This window comes from Pyrus communis, chromosome 9, assembly GCF_963583255.1.
Source record: "Pyrus communis chromosome 9, drPyrComm1.1, whole genome shotgun sequence".
In the NCBI taxonomy this organism is placed as follows: Eukaryota; Viridiplantae; Streptophyta; class Magnoliopsida; order Rosales; family Rosaceae; genus Pyrus; species Pyrus communis.
The window spans coordinates 22031209-22049454 of NC_084811.1; the positions used below are offsets into that span (position 1 = coordinate 22031209).

The window sequence follows — 18246 nt, forward strand, 5'->3', positions numbered from 1 at the left end:
AAACCAACGAGTCTCCCACGTTTCACGGTAGGTGCACGTTGATTGGCTAACCACCGGTGTATCGGCCGACATAATAAAGGTGGCCAATCGTCCAATAGAGGATAAATTTTTCAATGTGGAACAGGAAGTAGTATGCTTCATGTCATTCTACAAGTGAATAAAACTTTCTTTTTTCAAGTGTCCCTCTTATATAATGACATGTGATGTACCGTTGTGTATTCCAAACACTTTGAAAAACTCTCCCCAATAGATGGGACATACAATTGACATACGGTCTTCAAAACATGACTTCTCTAACATCACTTTAAAATTCTTGCAACTTTATGGTCAAAAGCTTAAAAGAAGTTCATACTTGATAATTGTTATCAAATTACTTGTACAAATGTCCGGTTCACGGACCCACGCCCTCTAATGCACTTGTTCTCCACCACCCTCTTGAAATTAGCCAAAATTCAACGTATTACGGGTCCGAACAACCCAAACCTCCAATCAAACACGTTCACGCCATGCACCAAACCGCACCGGATCATTCCCTCACTCTCTCCTCAACCTCTCTCTCTATTCATTTCTGGAAGATCTGCAACTCACAAATCTGTGTCTACACAAAAACTCTGCGTTTTGCTGCCTCCTGTGAAAAGAAGCCATGAGCGACCCAATCGAGCCCGCAACGACGTCGTCTTCGGCCAAGGATCCGGCCCTCCTGATTCACCCGCGCCGCGAGCCGTTCGAGCACGGGCTGCTGCCCATCCCCAAGCTCATCTTCACCGACCCGACCCAAACCCTAATTCCGCTCAAGCAGAAGCTGATCGAGAAGTCGCCGAGTCACCGGGTCGACTCGGCCGCGATCTCCGAGGCGCTTCAGATCTCCATTGATCAGGCAAAGCTCGTCCTCGATACCCTAGCCTCGGTTCTGCACTCGGAGTCCGACCCGCTCGTTAAAGCCAAGCCGGACGGGATTGACAAGGCCGGGGCCGATGTGCATGATCTGGTTCTGTTCCTCTACATTCAGTCGTACAAGAAGTTGCTGCCGCGGACGCACAAGGACTCGGCTGCCGTCGCCGATGTCTGGCCCTCGACGTCCGCTTTCGATGGGTATTTGTCCGCTTTGTCGCCTTTGCAGGTGAGAAGCTGTTCCTGAATTGATCTTTTTTTTTCTTTCTTTAGTTAATCGGTGGTGCATTGTGCAATGCGTGGGATTGGGAATTGGTGTACTGCGATTAATTGCTTTCTTTTTGGGGTTAGTTTTCATATTTCGGGTAAATTTTGGTTAATTAAGTCGAAAAGGGTGGTAATTTCATTCAAGACGTTGGTTTTCTTGACATGGGATTGCTGCCATGTTGAAAATGGGTTTATTCAGGTAATTTTTTTAACTTTGTGTGTGTTCGTTCATTGGGGCGTAAAAGTTATTGGTATTGGAATACAATGTGGATTAAAATGGAATCTAGTTTTATTGATCTATTGATTATTGGAAATTATTTTGGTTAGTATTTGGCTAATTTTACTATTCATTGTGTTCTGGTTAGAGTTTTGATCAATTGCGTGCTTGGGGTGGGGGTTGTAACAACTTGTTGCATTGTCAACCACGTCATTGGATTGAATGCACTGAACGTAAAATGCTCAATTACCAAATCTTGGCTTGTAGTGAGTGGGCCTCCTAGTTTGTCTTCCAGGATGTGTATGTTTAGATCCCCTTGGAATGGCAGTGCTACATTGTGCCTACCCTGGTTTAATTAGCTTTATTTACTCAACAGTGTTGCAAAGTGGTAATCACGAGGTTGATTATAAACTTTTAGGGTGGGTTTATAACAAGTCATTTCCTTGTCTACCATGTCGTTGGACTGAACTGCACTGAAGTAAAATGCTCAAGCACCTAATCCGGGCTTGTAGTGAGTGGACCTCCTAGTTTTATCTTCCAGGATGTGTATGTTTAATTCCTTTGGAATGGCAGTGCTGCATTGTGTTTGCCCTGGTTTAATTAGCTATATGTACTCATAGCGTTGCAAAATAGTAATCATGAGGTTGATTATAAACTTTAGGGTGGAGTTGTAACAATTCATTACCTTGTCTACCACACTGTTGGATTGAACTGCACTGTTAGAATGCTCAGGTACCAACCTCAGCCTGTTGTGAGTGGACTCTTAGTTTTATCTTCCAGGATGTGCATGCTTAGATTCCTTTGGAATGGCAGTGCTACATTGTATCTGCCCCAGTTTGATTAGCTTTATGTACTCATAGTGTGCAAAATGTTAATCACGAGGTTGATTATAAACTTTTAGGAAAGGGTTTTGTTGATTTGGTTTCATTTGGATGATTTTTGTAGTACATAGGGTTTAGGGCTATACTAAAGCATTTTCAGTATCAAGATTTGGGCAATACTATATAACTTGTTGCATCATTTGTGTCCTGAAACATTTCGTATTTTATATTTAATTGCTCGGACTTTGATTTGAGACATTTATTTTGTTGGATTAAACTAATATTAAACTTGGAATTCCAACACATGACAGCTTGTGCGTAGCAATAGTCGGCGGTTTATGCCATCACAGGCTGATGAAGAAGCACACCAGTTATCATATCTGCAAAAGCATTTGGCCAATCTTGTCTCTCTTTTAGCAGAACCTGTGGAGGGTGATGGCGAAGAATCTCTGGTATGTGAAATTACTACTTAATCTTCTCTGGTTTAGTCGATTATTCACCTTTTTGGCTACCAAAAAGTAAATTGTGTGCATTTAAAGATAATGATTGCTGGTACTTTTTTCCAATTCGATAGAAAAACAGTACTCGTACTGTGAGCACCACCCAAATCCTTGATTCGTGCTTTGGTTGGGTCATAAGTGCAACACCAATTATCATCACTTGTGAATATTTGTATTTGTGGGAAGTGATTTCTTCATGATAAGTTTGAAGTTTGAATAATGAACCTTACATTCTACATTCCAATTGCACGATATTTACTGAAGTTTGGTTATTATTAATCTTAAAAAAGGTAAAGTAGGACAGGAATGGAATGGAAATGCAGTTCAATAAATCCAACACATGGTTCTGGTGGAACAGTTCATCTGGATGACAATAAGTTGCGCCTTAGAATTTATGTATCCTAGTGTTTTTATCATAGACATCCAGTGCTGATTTTTTTCTTTCTATTTATGTTATGGAATTTATAGTTGTATCTTTTTTGTTGGTATCTCCCAAGCCCACTTAATGATCTGATTTAACCCTTCATAGGTTTTGACCATGGAGAAATTTGAGCACCTTGGGTTTCTGCTTCACTTTGGTGACAAAGGATCTGAAGGAAATCTATTCAGCCAACGTGCTCCCTTTTTTGCAAATTCAGATCCTGATATGCCTGATGTTCCTGTTCCTGCAGCACAAGTTCACGATTGGGTTCTACAGAATATAGGTTCTTCTTTGGAACATATTTCAGAAAGGATTTCTCCAAAAGAAAATGGGCCACCCAGTTCCTCAGACCAAGATGTTCCTATGGCTGATGCCTGCACGAGTTCAAACAAGGGCTCATCCAGTGTCAGAGGCCCAAGTTTTATTGAGGGGATCTCTAAGTCATCTCTTGTAAAGCAATCATCTGATCTTAAAGGTTCTTCTGTAAAGGTTTGTTCATGAATCATAAGACATTTTTATGTTTTCTTGTAACTAGTTTATAAAAATGTAATATCCATTCTTTTTTCCTCTGTGTCCTACATTTACGGGATGTTTCAAAATTCAACACTTCTAGAAGTTCAGGATCTAGAATCAGAAAGAATAAAATGAAGAGAACTCAATTCTTAATAAGGCACAAGAATCAAGTAATTATTTCTATTGGGGTTCTAATAACTTAATAGCTACATGTTATAGACATGAAATGATTATGAAGATGTGAGTGATTGCATGCCACATTGGGGATTTGCTCTTGGGGCTGTGAGAATGCACCTGTTGTGTTGTGTTTGTGATGGATTGAAGGTTTTGCTATGCTATATTTTGGTTTCTGAATTGGCTAACTTATTTTAAATTATTTCATAAATGCATTTTTTTCACTTTTAATTATCATTTACTTATTCAAGTTTCAAGTCTGTCGGGTCCTGCTATTATGCATAAGGAAGGGAGGTAGCTGCTCATTCGGTTTGATCCTAATCTTAGTTATAAAGATCATTGACCATTGAACTAATAATGCACATGGTTAATGAAACTTGTCAAGATTGTTAGCTTTCTTGTTATCTTTTCTCAACATGTTTCTTTACATGCTTTGTGCGTAAAAGCAGTGAACTAAAATTGGATTGTTCCTTCTAAGAGGTATATTGGTTTGGTAGTAACTTGTTTGCAATTTCAGGTTTTAAATTGCCACGATTCAGTTATCTACATATTAGCACCTCTGAGATATGCCACAGTTTATGGATGCTCTGATGCTACAATTGTTCTTGGAGCTGTTGGAAAGGTAATAGGAAAGGCATTTGTATTTATGCTTTGGCTTATTGACTGTTGAGTGACATGACTACTTTGGTTGTACTTATTCCCTAATATATAGTTGGATATCGAAAAAAGGTTATTTCTGTGGTGAAGTTTATAGTTGAATTGGAAATAGTTTTCTCGCTCTAGTAAATTTAAACATAGTATCGGAATGATTAGCTTGTGGTCTGTAAAGGTCTCTGGATTTGTTTATCCTTCATCTCCGAAAATTTAGTATTAGATAAGTTGGTTGAGTTTGGTTACTTGATGTTTTGCAATAATGCTAATAACTGATATCTTCAGAGTGACTTTGCAAGTAGGCACGTTGCATTTCATTCCCACTAAGCTTTGCCTGCCCAGTTACTTTCTTTTGGCACTCATTTACCCCTTCCTATTACGAATACAAAGTTAGTTTGCAGTCGACTTTTTAAAGTCAATGAAATTAGCATGTAAGTATATAACACTGAAAAAGAAGGCTTTTGAATTTTGTTTGTCTGGTAGCTTGTATAATAGAATGATTGTGTAAATTACTGGGTTGGATCACAATCGAACAATGACGGAAGTTTTTGTGAAATCATAATTTGATTGGTGTTTCTGTGAGTTACCTCATATGCTTCTTATGTGGTGGTTAATGCAAAGTTTTTATCTTGTAAGTTCATTCAATTTTGGTTGGAAGTTTTTGCACAACTTGTTTTTAAGTTACAGTTCTTGCATAATGGTTTAGTTAATCAAATGTAATAACTTTTGTGACATCTAATTGTTAGGCCTGACGTTTTGCCCTTTAGTGAACATTGGAAGTAGTCCAATGTCTGTATATTACACTAAACCGGCCTTTAGAAAATTCAAACATTCTCTGTTTCAATGTGAAAATTCAAACATTCTCTGTTTCAATGATTGTTTATGTTTGCTTTCTACTGGAAAGCCTTATTCTGTAAATACTATATATCATTATTTGCTTTGATAGTCTGGTGATTACTTTATAATATTATCTGAAAACAAAAGGCTCCCTGTATATACATCTGCCCAACTATGCACTTCTATTTAAATGGCCAGTCTTAATTTTAGCATGTCTTGAGCTTTTATGATGCTGGAAAGTCATGTTTTGATCCCTTACCTCTGTATAATGACTTATTAGTTATTACTGTCATGTGGAGTGGCCCACCCGGTAATTACTGTTTTATATGCAATGAACGTGGATCGTTGTGTCACCTGGTTAATTTGAATCTTAGAGCTTGGATGATCTGATGTCTCTTGCAGGCTGTGAGAATCGAACACTGTGAGCGAGTTCATGTGATTACAGCAGCAAATCGAATCTGCATTGCTAACTGCCGCGAATGCATGTTTTTCCTTGGGGTCAACCAGCGACCACTTATTGTTGGTGATAACCATAAGCTGCAGGTCTTGCCCCTAAGAGTTGATTGCATTTTGTTTCTAGCCAGTACTAGGGCAGATTAATTTTCACAATATAATCTACTGCAGTATATCTTAACGTCGATTTCTTTTTGTTACAACTAATCTTAATGTGGGTTTGCTGGTCTGTTGGTTCGACCTGTTTTGTTTTTTGTAAACCTCCATGACTTTCTCTCTGTTATCTCATATATGCATTGAACTTAAAACAATAATATGTTCCACTGGCATGTTATTGGCCACTCTTCTAGTTCTATTGTGATTCGTATCATCAGAAATGAACTTTCTTTCCATTCTACATTTGATAGCATGCCCCCAGATGTAATAGTTGTTTTTGACATCTGTTTTCAGATTTGAGAGGGTTTCCTGTACTCTTTAAATTGCTGAGTAAAAAAAGAAAGAAATGTCATGCGAAACTTACCAACTTATAGTCAACATGTTTTTGTTACACGCATGCACACATCCTTTCAAACTGATGTTTGCTGACAGTCTTGACGCATTTAGTTGCTGTGGTATAGTGGTTTGTATGCATGGTTGTGTTATGTTGAATATTTGGGGTCAAATTGAATACACTATGACTTTAACAAAATTAAATTGTTTTTACTGAAATGTAGCATTAAATTCTTTGATCATAATAAGTATTTGTTATGATCATAGTTTTCTGTGTTTTATTCTTCAAGTTCTAATGAAGATTTAACATGTTCAGATCTTTGTTTTCACCTCCCAACTTTTATCAGGTGGCACCATACAATACATTTTACAGTCAGTTGGAGGAGCACATGAAGGAAGTTGGGGTTGACGCTACTATCAACAGATGGGATGAGCCCCTGCCACTTGGAGCGGTTGACCCACATGATTCATTATCTCATCCAGCAGGTGTCTCTGAGGCTCAGGCCGAGTCCGCTGCACACTTAGACCCTGACCAGTTCACAAATTTCTTGGTACTATAATTTTTACTACAAACTGTTAATTTAGATTTGGATAGCGCATTAAAGGGGTTTCCTTAATTTTCTGAAGTAATTTTATCGGAAAATAAATAGAGAAAAGCCTCTGAAGGGCTCTACCAACAAAGTCTCTGGACAAAGTCATGCATTTTCGGGGCATAACAGTTGTATTTTATGAGTATGTTTCTTCATTTGGTTGGGGGAGGGTGGTTGAGATGGCCATGGCTGTAGAGTTACTCATTTTCTTTCTGAATTATCTAGTTACATCCTTTATGTTTCTTTTATGTTCAGATTCCAAACTGGTATGGAGGTGAATCGCAGGGCTTCACTAAAGACAACCCATTTCCATTACCAGATGCTTATATGGCTTCCCAGCATAGAAACGTATGTTTACTCCGGCTTAATATTAGTGTAGATTTTTTATGTATATATTTGGGGAAGTTAGTAGATATTTTCTTGCAGTTTTACTAAGAATCCCTTGATGTTTGATTGTTCTTTTAATTATTCTAAACTTTTTCTGCAGCGGAACAATCTTGGGGAGGTAAAGCAATTATTGAAGGAAGCACCTCTTGAAGAAAATAGAAAGCGGGAATTATCAACTGCTCTCCACGTATACTTTAAAGACTGGTTGTATGGTAATGCTCATTATTACAATGGTTTCCTCACGTTGACACACACGTGCTAGAATATTGTATTTTGGAACATCATCAGCACTTTGCAAAACAAAGTTAATCAGCATATCCTTTATTTTGATCTATCAATAGTTATTTTCTGTCAGCATTTTCAGGCGACATACGGCTGTTTGGTGTTCTTAATAGTATATAGTTGTTAATAACCTCTTTTATGTGGCTTTATGTGAACTATCACTGCTTATTATTGAGTTGAAATTGTGCCAAAGACATACCATTACATGTAATTTCATGAGCTTTTATAGAAGATGAGTAGGATGTCATTGAAAAGCTTATCGATTTGATCCCTGTTTATCTAATTTAATCCATGTGACAGCTTCTGGAAACATCCGTCAGCTCTATTGCCTACAAGGAGAATGATTTTTTTGCATCATCTGCCGAAGAACAAGAGCGGTGCAGAAAGAAGCTTGCTGTTTTATTCTTCAATCCTATCATGCTCGTGGTGCCGTTGGCAGCTGCCGATCAACCCCAGGTACTCTGGAATGGTACCCTGCATAATTGTTGCATTGATACGGTGCACAGATGGAATCAGAAAAACATTTGCTAATCTCATTGTAATATTTTTTTTGGGTAAAAAAATAATCTTACTGTAATATTTTGTTAACCTAGGTTCACAGCCTTGTGAATTTTCCTTTCTCTCTTTGTGGGTCTAGAATGTTGGATCTCGACTCTAACCTTTGAGTTTCTATACTTTATCGCGAGGTTTTGTTTTTAGATTATAATTCTATACCGATTTAGCTCTCTATATTAATTTTTTTTATAGTTGGAACGTCATTGTGTATTGTTGTAGATTGTCCTCATGATCTACTGGTTTGGAACCTGAATAAGGTAGCAAAAACTTGTTCAATGTTGTTTGTGCATTACTGTTTTGACATAAACCCCGTCCGGTTAGATTTCGTTGTTTGACTAGATGGACTGGAGTTTGAATGAACCGTTTTCTCCGGTGGATTTCCATTGAAGTTCCCTTTGAAATGAATTTTTAAGCCAAGGTTTGCCGTTGCAAAAACGCGCTACAATGTCGGGGGTAGTACAATTTACAGAGAACTCTATTTTCTTCCTCTTTCCTTCTACCCTAAACCCTAAATATCAGCATCGTATTCGGGCTAGGTGGTCGGGAAAGTTGCGAGTAGCTTCTCTGCTTGATCGGGGAAGAAGGTGATGAACAAATATGCACCTGGCATTTGATCAAAAAAAGAAGATATGATATCTCATGGATCATGGCAACGTAAGTGCTTTTAAGAGTATACGAAAGGACTTACAGATTAGCACAGTTCCAAGTACAGCTGAGATCTTTCCCTGAATAGTGACTAATCCGGCTTTGCCGGCATTTTGCAACTCCGTCGAACCAACAGAATCAAATGCTCCTGGTGTAGCAGAGAGTAGCAACGTCATCGATCAATCTTGAACAGCAGATAATCCCGGAGAAAGCGAAGATGTTGGAGCAAAAACCCTAACCTGGTTTTACGCTTTGAAGACCTGAAGTTATACACGCTATGTTTTCGAAACCCGCTTGCTCCAACTTATCGGCAGCAGCAGTAGACCTTCAAATTAAAAGGAAACAAAAGAACCTTGTCAAATTGTTTACAAAACACCGCCAGAAGCATTTTTGGCTATCGAAATCCCTTAGCATTACTTGGTAAAAAACCAACCTCAATCCTTCCTGACACACCAGTAACAGTTTGCTTTCAGGTGAGAACCGGTTTTTTACTGACTCTACAAATTCAGGGTTCGGTTTGGTAAAAGGCAACCCATAGAAGAGACCAGAAAAATTGTTGTGGAGAGTCCTCTTTATGATTGTTCCTGCCCATAATTCATCAAAAAAATCAAAATTCCTTTTTTTTTTTTTTTTCTAGAGATGATCTTTAAATGACGATAAATAGAATGAGCAGTTTCGATTATTCTTACTTTACGGTGAAATGATGCCACGTTAGTCAGAATGAGTTGTCAAAGAAAGACTTGCTTACCAAAATCATTGTCTTGGTTTTCAATGAAGAGAGGCATATGATGGCAAGATTTGATATGAGCTCGTTCGTACTGAGATTTGTCCCGGACATCAATGACAGTATATCCCTCGACTGCAATAAGTTCTTTTGCTTCTTCTGCACTTACAAAATTCACTTCTGCTCTGATTGAGAAATTCCGACGACGACGGGTTGGTTGCCCTAAGATGGTTCCTCCACCATGAGTACGAGTCTCAAATTTCAACCAAGATGTGTAGAGATTGCTGTCAAAAAAATTCTTACCCCTTACTTTCATTTTCATATATGTGTGTAACAATTTCACTAGATTCACTGACACATATTATCATGATTTCAATCGAGTTCAAAATGATCTAAAAAGAAACAATATGTAACAAAATGAAGATAAATTTTGTAATGTATATGAGAATGTGAACCTAAACAAGTGCTAAGTTTCTAGTAAAATTTCAAAGTGCTTCTCAAAAAGCACTTAGTAGCGGCCAACTACTAATCATGCGATATTATCCAAACTGAACCACTACACGGTTGGGCAGCTGTTGGCCTCGGTGCAATTAGAAATGAAACCATACAATGTAATTTGTAATTTACTATGTGAAGTTTCCGATGGGAAATCTATTCTTCAACATGCGCTTCTCCGAAAAACACTTGGAACTAGGTGATTCTCCAGAATTCCGTAACCACTTTTAACTTTTCCTTCTAAACACCATCATAAATGTTTTTGATTATCTGAAAACGCTTTTAGACCTCGTCTGAAAACAAGCTAAACAATTCTCAGCAACCAAACAAGAACACTCACCATCGAGAACCTGAGAGTATTCAGAATAGTAACTTGTCCTAGTAAAAAAAATGCAGTCCTTCCAACATAAAAACAAAGACAGGGTGGGTACCTTGAGGACGAGAGAGTTGTACAGCAACAGCCAATCCCTGCCATCGAAGGAGTTTCTGGAATCCTCAAACTTCCGACTTTTCTCCTCCGTTACTTGTGGACGCAATCAACAGCCAATGATGGCCCAAGAAATTTGGATGCGGCAATGGGTTTCTACCACGTGGCAAATGGTATTGGATAGTAGATATATTTTCCCAACCTTTTTGCTCGTTGTCTTTTCTCCCTTTATGAGGAATACATTTTACGGAAATTAGGCTTACTAGCCCTTTTACATATACACAAACAAAATTAGTTCTGTGTGAGACAATCCGACTCTGATATCATAAAAAGATTTCGGATTTTATCATAAAATTAATTAACAATATAGAAAGTAGCTCAACATCTTATAATCCCTTGCATTGGTCTATCCTGCACTGATTGTAGGGCATTTTGTCCTCACATCATCAACTCTCAACAATATAAAAAAAAAGAGTTTATCGTGTGAGGTCACCGTTGAAGATGAACCATGAGTGTTGTGTGAGAGAGAAGTGAGACACAAATGAGCCGAGTTATCATGGAGAACTCAGAAAGGTGAAGTAGGGGATGATTTTTGTGTGTGGGCCATATGAGCCACCTGTCCGGCCTCCGGACTGAAGAATTTCTCCGACCAACAAAGAAAAGTTATCTTTGTTATTAACACAAGATATTATCCAAATATAAATGTTAAAATGATGATCCTATTGCTATTGCACATGTATAAAATTGTAGAGAGAGAGAGATGACGTCCATCAGGAGGATATAATGGGGTTTCTGTCTTCCATCTGTTGCTGCTTTCATCATCGTTCTCGTGTCTGCAGCGAAGGATCAGCAGCAGCAGAGGAGGAGGTGGCAAAATGAGCAGCCTGAGGCAGCCTCTGATTTCTGAATCTCCGGTGGTGCCAATTCTGGTTCCACACTTCCCTGTCAACCCTAGCATCTCTTGTTTGTAAATTATTTTATTTAGAAAGAAATGTCGATTTAGTTCATGAATTATCACCTTATTGAAAATTTGGTCCATGAATTATTTTTCGATAAAATAAGATCCTAAATTCATTAAAAATTGCTAATTTCATCCTTACTATTATATTTCAAAGCTATTTTATCCAATTCTTTGTCAGCTTAAGTTACTTGACACACTTTAGAGTATAATACCGTTCTTTTCTTGCATATAAACCCTTAACATTTAATATAGGTTGCGAACCTAACGTCTAATTTATCCTCCAAAGTTAACTCTATCCATTATTTCTTTATGTAAAATTATCAATCTACCTTTTAATTTGTATCATATGCAAGTAGTGTGACTTAAATTGATTAAAAATTAAACATAGTAACTTTGAATATATAATATTATAGATGTAATTAGCAAATTTTTATAATTCAAGAACTAATTATTTTGAAAAATAGAAAGTTTAAAGACATAATTTTTATTCAAATAATAATTCAGAAATTAAATTTACAATTCACCTTTTTATTTAATGGGGCAACTTTTAGTTTTTCCTGCATGCTTTTTTAAATCCTGTGTAAAGTGGCGGCTGAGATTTTGAGGTTATTATTATGTACAACTTAAGATCGGTGAGGATAAGAAGGTGAATGGAAGATTCTCCTGCCCTTTAAGTATTTGGTTTATATATTTAATTTCACTCTCATTCCCAGGAAGAAGGCAAAATTGACAAAAGAAAACCGTTTGTAAGCGTTGAATTGTTAGTTACAATCTTTCTTTTCAATTCACCGGATCTCGGATTCAAACCATTTTCCTCTTTTTAGACCAACTTCAATGATTGGGGATAAAGCTTAAAATTTTAAGCCATAAAATTTTAAGTCATGACCTAAAAACTGCTTTCCTGCTTCAATAGTATGACTTAAAATTTTAGTCCGAAATTATTAAATAATTTGTAAACACGAATTTTTCCTGAAACAAGAGACAAGAATACGTGTACAAAATATATTTTTTGTTTGTATTGATTTTGGGGTTACAATCTCTTTGTAATTTGATCCTCTGATTCTATCTTCGTAGGGTGAAGGTTTGTGGATGAGCTGTTGATCCAAAGGGCCGTCGGGGCTTGATCTAGGGATGAACAGTTGATGAACGGATCTTCGAGGGCTTTTGGGCTTGATCTTGAAGACTGGATGTATGGATTTCTTCAAGGGCTTTTGGGCTTGATCTTGAAGGTTGATGGATGAGCGGATCTTCAAGGGCTTTTGGGCTTAATCTTGAAGAACGATTGGATGTGTGGATTTGTTGAGGTTGTTGATCCAAAGGGCCGTTGGGGCTTGATCTTAGGATGAACGGATGATGAACACTTTCTTCAAGGGGCCGTCGGGGCTTGATCTTGAGTCGGTGGAAGTTCTTCAAGGGCCGTTGGGGCTTGACCTTGAAGGAGGATTTGACGAAGAACGAAGAGAGCTTTCTTGATCCTTCGGGATTTGCTTGAGAGCTTTAGAGTTTCAAAGCTTCAAGGTTTTGGTGTGATGTGAATTCCCTTCTTTCTTTCTCTTCTTCCTTCCTTCCTTTCTCTTTTTTTTTCCTTTCTTTCTCCCCCTCTTCCCTTTTGAAATGAATGCCTTGGCCTCCTATTTATAGAATTCCAAAACTTGATTTTTGGATTTAAATAATCAGATGAAATAAATCGTTTCTGCCAGATATTGACACGTGTCCTATTTGATGACCTTTCCAATTTATTTCTATTTTTCGTTGAGTCACACGCTACATGTAAAATTTATGTGACACGTGAGCGTTGAAATTTTAATTATTGGTTAACATTCATTTCACCGAAATTTCGATGTCTACAAATGCCCCCACTTCAAAGCGCGTCGTTGACATGTGCTTGTCACTTGTAGAAGATGCGTTTTGAAGTCTCTTAATGTAGATGTCAACCCAAGGGCCGTCGGGGCTTGATCTTGAATTGGGCTGGAAATTTCTTCAAGGGCCATCGAGGCTTGATCTTGAGTTCGACTGGAAGATTTTTTTGGTTTCCTCCAATCGTTGATTTTCCTTTGTGCTACTCTTGAACTGGGCTGGAGGATTCTTTTGGTCTCCTCCGAAGGTTTGAACTTACTCCTTTTATCAGGAGTTGAATTTGATTCAAGGGTGGTGAACACTTGATTTTGAATCGGACTTGTGATTTCTTCAAGGGCCATTGAGGCTTGATCTTGAGTTCGACTGGAAGATTTTCTGGTTTCCTCCCATCGTTGATTTTCCTTTGTGCTACTCTTGAACTGGGCAGCAGGATTTTTCTGGTCTCCTCCGCTCGTTGATTTTCCTTTGTGCTACTCTTGAACTGGGCAGCAGGATTCTTTTGGTCTCCCCCCGAAGGTCTACGAGCGGTTTCAGGATATGGCAGGCAAGTACAAGGTGGAGGTGCTGACCTGTTTCTTTGTTCAATCTTTCCAATTCGTATTGAAGAGGGTTGGAAAGATTGAAGTTTCCTTGTCCCTTCTCTGGCAGTGTATCAACCGTTGAAGATGACTACTCGAGAGCAATACTAGGTAAGCAATCAGGAATAGATTCCAGGTAGTCGGTTCCAGATCGGAAGACTGACTCCAAGTGCCGGCCGATTGCTTCTTTCACTTTGCCATGCGAGTAAGAACAAGGACAAAGGAAAAGACAGGGAAAAAGCATGATATGAGATACCTTTGCTTTCGAAGAAGCAGCAAATGAATCAGCACATATATTTGTTATGCTTGTCTCCACATGCTTCGATGTATCATTTTCACTTGCCTTACTTGCTCCCCTTTGCAGAAGTGGTATTTCCTTATGCAGGTTTAACCTCTTTTCTTGTAGTATTTGTCCTCCGATGCAGGAGTTGAATGCAACCTTTGCATTTAAATGGTGCTTCACTCCTTGGTGGCAACTGGTTTGAGTGGAGGTTCCGACATATTGCTTTCTTTGTCCTTGTCGACAAACGTCTCTTCGATATCTGAACGACGCCTCTTCGATTTCTGAACGAGCGCCACTTTTGACAAAGTTGCACGCGTTTTCTGAAAAGCAGAGAAAGCGTTGCCGAACTTTGCGCTTGTCGGCTAAAGACGTGTAGTTGCGATGATGGCCTCCACGTGTTCTCGACTTTGTCAGATATCTTTTGACAAAGTTGAACGCGTTTTCTGAAAAGCCGCGAACGCGTCGCCGAACTTCACGCAGGAAAATCCGGATTTTTGAATCGGTGGTCGTGTCGCTTGGCTTTTTACAGAGGTATCGATCACTCCAACATACACACTCTGAAAATTGCCCATTCTTGAAAATCGTCTCCGGCCTTTTGAGAATTATCTTCATCCACCCATTCTCTCTGAACACCTTTGAAAAAATGACTAACTCATCGAACCTTTGCTTAGATTTGAGTCTCAGCAGCGATCCGGTTGCACCCGGTCAAGGTAATGTATGGCGCCCTTCTTTTTTATCTTCTAACGGTCCTCTTACAGGTGAAGACTCCGTGATGCAGGACGCCACAACAGCTACAATAGTAGCTAGGAACCTCCTCACTCCAAAAGATAGTAGGCTGCTGTCAGGACGGTCCGATGAGTTGGCCGTTCAAGAGTCCCTCGCTCTCAGCGTTCAGTGTGCAGGCTCTGTGTCCAACATGGGCCAACGCCTACTTGCTCGCTCCCGTCAGGTTGAATCGTTGATGGCAGAGGTGGAAAGTCTCAAGCAAGAGATCAAGCAGCTGAAGTATGAGAATAGAAGTTTGCACGTGCTTGCAAACAACTATTCGACGGGCATGAAGAGGAAGCTTGATGAGCTGCAAGAGTCTGAAGGTCGGCTTCAAAGTGACCGTCAAAGGTTTTCGTCTTTCCTCCAGAGGCATATTTTTCCTGGGTCTTCCAGCGTTTGGCCAAGTATTGAGGCCTCAAATGCTCTATCTTCGATGCCTCCTGCTCTGATGCCTTCCGCTCCGAGAGTTTTGCCAAATAATGGGGCTTCACGTGAACATCCTTTGTGAAAGCTCCAATCTTGTATTTTTTTTTTTTTTTTTTTTTTCATGCTTGTAATTTCTTGAAGACTAATGGACATGTTTTATTTTATTCAGTGTATTGTGTTAAATACAAATAAAACATATACATCACTAAGATTTTTTTTTATTTTTTTTTATTTTATTTTTTATTTCCCGGTGGCGCTGATCCACCAAAGTTTTTTTTTTTTTTTTTTTTTTTTTTTTTTTTTTTTTTTTTTTTTTTTTTTTTTTTTTTCAAAAGTGGCCAACTTGGCTATGCTTTCAGCTAGACCACAACTTGCAAATGCTTTTGGCTATAAAAAATTATAAAGGAAGAAAAGGAGAAACATTTTCCTTGTTTTGGGGAGGAAAAACAGAAAATTTTTTTTTTTTTTTTTTTTTTTTTTTGTTTTTTTCTTCAACATCCGTTGGGAGCTAGACCACAACTTGCAAATGCTTTTGGCTATAAAAAATTATAAAGGAAGAAAAGGAGAAACATTTTCCTTGTTTTGGGGAGGAAAAACAGGAAAATGTCTTTTTTTTTTTTTTTCAACAGTACTTTTTTTTTTATATATATATTCCCCACATGGTGCAGGGAGGAAATGCAGAGGAGCTTGGAGTAGTAGGAGGTAAGAGACGGAGAAAGTCTTTGGGTGTGAGTTGCCAAACTTTGGTTTTGTCAATCACATTCAAAGGCAGCAGCAGAGGCAAGCAGATGTGAGTTGACAAACTTTGTTTTTGTTAATCACATTCAAAGGCAGCAGCCATGGCGGAGGTGCAGAAACAGCCAGAGCTTGAGGCAGAGTGTAAGGCGTCGAGTTTGAAGACCGGCTAGTCGTTTGACAGCGGTCAATGAAGCTCTTCGTTGATTTTGATCATGGTGGCCAGGGTGACGAGCTCGAGGTAGTTAGTGGATGCTGTTGCTGCGTTTTGGTGAGATCTCCGTTGTTTTTTTTTTTTTTTTTTTTTTTTTTTTTTTTGTAGTGCTGCAAATGTCTCCTTCGGTGGAGATGAAGAAGAAACACTCCGCGGGAGGAGTTGACAGCGGCAAAGACAGCAAGGATGGTTGCTGCTGCAATCGGTGGAGGCGTTGACGGGCAGCGAACAAGCTACTGTTGGAGTTTGAGCTCCATTTGCTCCTCCACCACTGAAACCTCTCTGCGTTCTCTGCTCTTTTATCCCAATAGCAACTATCACCGTAGTATGCGTCTATTTCCCACCTTTCAAGCTCATCCGTTGCGGTAGAGATAGCAAGGATAAAATTGAAAAGAATTTCTCAAGACACCCAACTCCCCGGGTCTCGCAAGTGATGATGATGATGAATCGGACGATGCCGCAACAGCAGAGCCGGCGGAGGTGAAGAAAAATATGGGTAGAGGGACGGCAACTTTTGGGACCTTGATGTGTCGACTCCGAGGACCCTCAACGGAATCAGGCTCTCTGCCATTAGAAGAGAAGCATGTAGTCGTAGACAACCCAAACCTTCCTCTCTGTTTGGTGGGTCGGAGCTCGTTGGAGTCGAGCTTGGCTTAGACAGTTTTGGCGGAAGATCGATAAGACTAATGGCAGAAACCGTTTAAATTAGAAAATCTTGCTGTACTGGCTACTGAGGGTCCTTCAATTTCGAATAAAGACCATAGAGCGAGTACTGCCTGAGGTTTGCCACTTCATACCATGAGTTAAGAACCGAAAGGTGCTTGTCTGTGCCGGAAAATGCCAACTGGATTCTGAGGCTGCAGTCCACAGAGCCGCCATGGTTTTTGCAGCTCGAGGTCTTGAAGGCGCAATGCTGATTGTTGAGGCAAACAAAGTCGGAGCTCACTGAACATTTAGAGCACCCATCCTTTTTCCAGTACAAGTTCTGAGCCTGGTGAGATTGTTGAAACCCAGAGAGATCGCACCGGAAAAAATGTTGGAGGCCAAGTTCAGCCGGACCAAGTCGTGCAGACTGAACACAAACTCCGGGATTTCGCCGGAGAGAGCCACGCCGGGAAGACGAAGCGCCGTGACGCGGTTGTTCTCACAGTTGACGCCTGATTTGCATCTTGCTGTCTGTAATCAAACCGATTACCAGACTCCTTATTCTCCCGAAGAGTATCCCAAGACCGTTCCTTTCCAGAGGCAGGAATTGGTGTAGAACGGCCACACCAATCCCGGCTGTCGTGCTCCGAATAACGATTTTGAGCTGGAGATGCAACTTTCCCAGTTCCAATGGTCCACACAGGCTCATATGCCAAAACGATATTGGTCCAATCTTTCACTTTCTCTGCAATTGCCTTGGTTTGTGCGGCTACAACCTCCACAGTAGTGCCAGCTTCTCGCTGCTCAAGGGTCTCACCGACACAAGCTATTACCTTCAAACCTTGAGAAAGTGCATATGCAACCTTGTCCGCAACAAACTCATTGGATTCACCCAAAATAAGTCTTCTTTCGGAATGACCAAGAATTACCCAAGGAACCTCGAGATTGACTAGCATCTCAGCACTAACTTCACCAGTGATGGCACCACCCTTCTTGACCCAGCAGTTTTGTGCCGCAACATGGAAATCGGGCCTCAACAAATTCTTCACCACTGGAATAAACACATACGGTGGGCTAACCACAACCTCCACAACATCTTGCGACGGAACCTGTCCCTCATCGAAGGTTCCGTTGCATTTCCAGTTGCCGCCGACGAAAAACTTCCTGCCCATCTTTTCTCGATAATCTCGATAATCTCGAAATCGCACAGCGGATAGTGTGTCTGAGCCTTTCGGATTTTTGGGGTCCGTGGGAAATTGGTGGTGATGTCAAAGAGGCTAGATCTGCGGCGAAGGCACAACGACGGTGGTGCTAGAGCCATTGCAGCGTCTTGGAGGCCTTGGGGCTGTCTTCTGCTGCTGTCGGCTGATGGGGTTGCGGCGGTTCCCGGCTGTTGATCTTCCAGGGATCATGGCGCACGGCTGCTGCGTCCGTCTTGGC

At 39.8% G+C, this 18246-nt stretch overlaps 2 protein-coding genes across 3 annotated transcripts; one reads left to right on the forward strand and one right to left on the reverse strand.

Moving 5' to 3' along the window:
* Nucleotides 1–496: 496 nt before the first annotated feature.
* Nucleotides 497–8151, forward strand: LOC137744815 (uncharacterized). Of its 2 annotated transcripts, none has more exons than XM_068484618.1 (9): nt 497–1120; nt 2508–2648; nt 3226–3606; nt 4322–4426; nt 5695–5835; nt 6582–6785; nt 7080–7172; nt 7315–7423; nt 7794–8151. In XM_068484618.1, exons 1-9 carry the CDS (start codon nt 644–646, stop codon nt 7835–7837), a joined length of 1695 nt encoding a protein of 564 aa, XP_068340719.1. In that variant the 5' UTR covers nt 497–643; the 3' UTR covers nt 7838–8151. The 2 variants fall into 2 exon arrangements, with proteins under 2 accessions (XP_068340719.1, XP_068340718.1); XM_068484617.1 differs by having other exon boundaries at nt 498–1120; nt 7312–7423.
* A 204-nt stretch (nt 8152–8355) lies between these two features.
* LOC137744816 (rhodanese-like domain-containing protein 9, chloroplastic) lies at nt 8356–10491 on the reverse strand. The gene is made up of 6 exons (XM_068484619.1): nt 10344–10491; nt 9442–9701; nt 9127–9277; nt 8933–9018; nt 8737–8841; nt 8356–8651 (listed from the first exon to the last, which is right to left on the reverse strand). The coding sequence occupies exons 1-6, from the start codon at nt 10385–10387 to the stop codon at nt 8581–8583; spliced, it is 717 nt and encodes a 238-aa protein (XP_068340720.1). The 5' UTR covers nt 10388–10491; the 3' UTR covers nt 8356–8580.
* Nucleotides 10492–18246: the final 7755 nt, after the last annotated feature.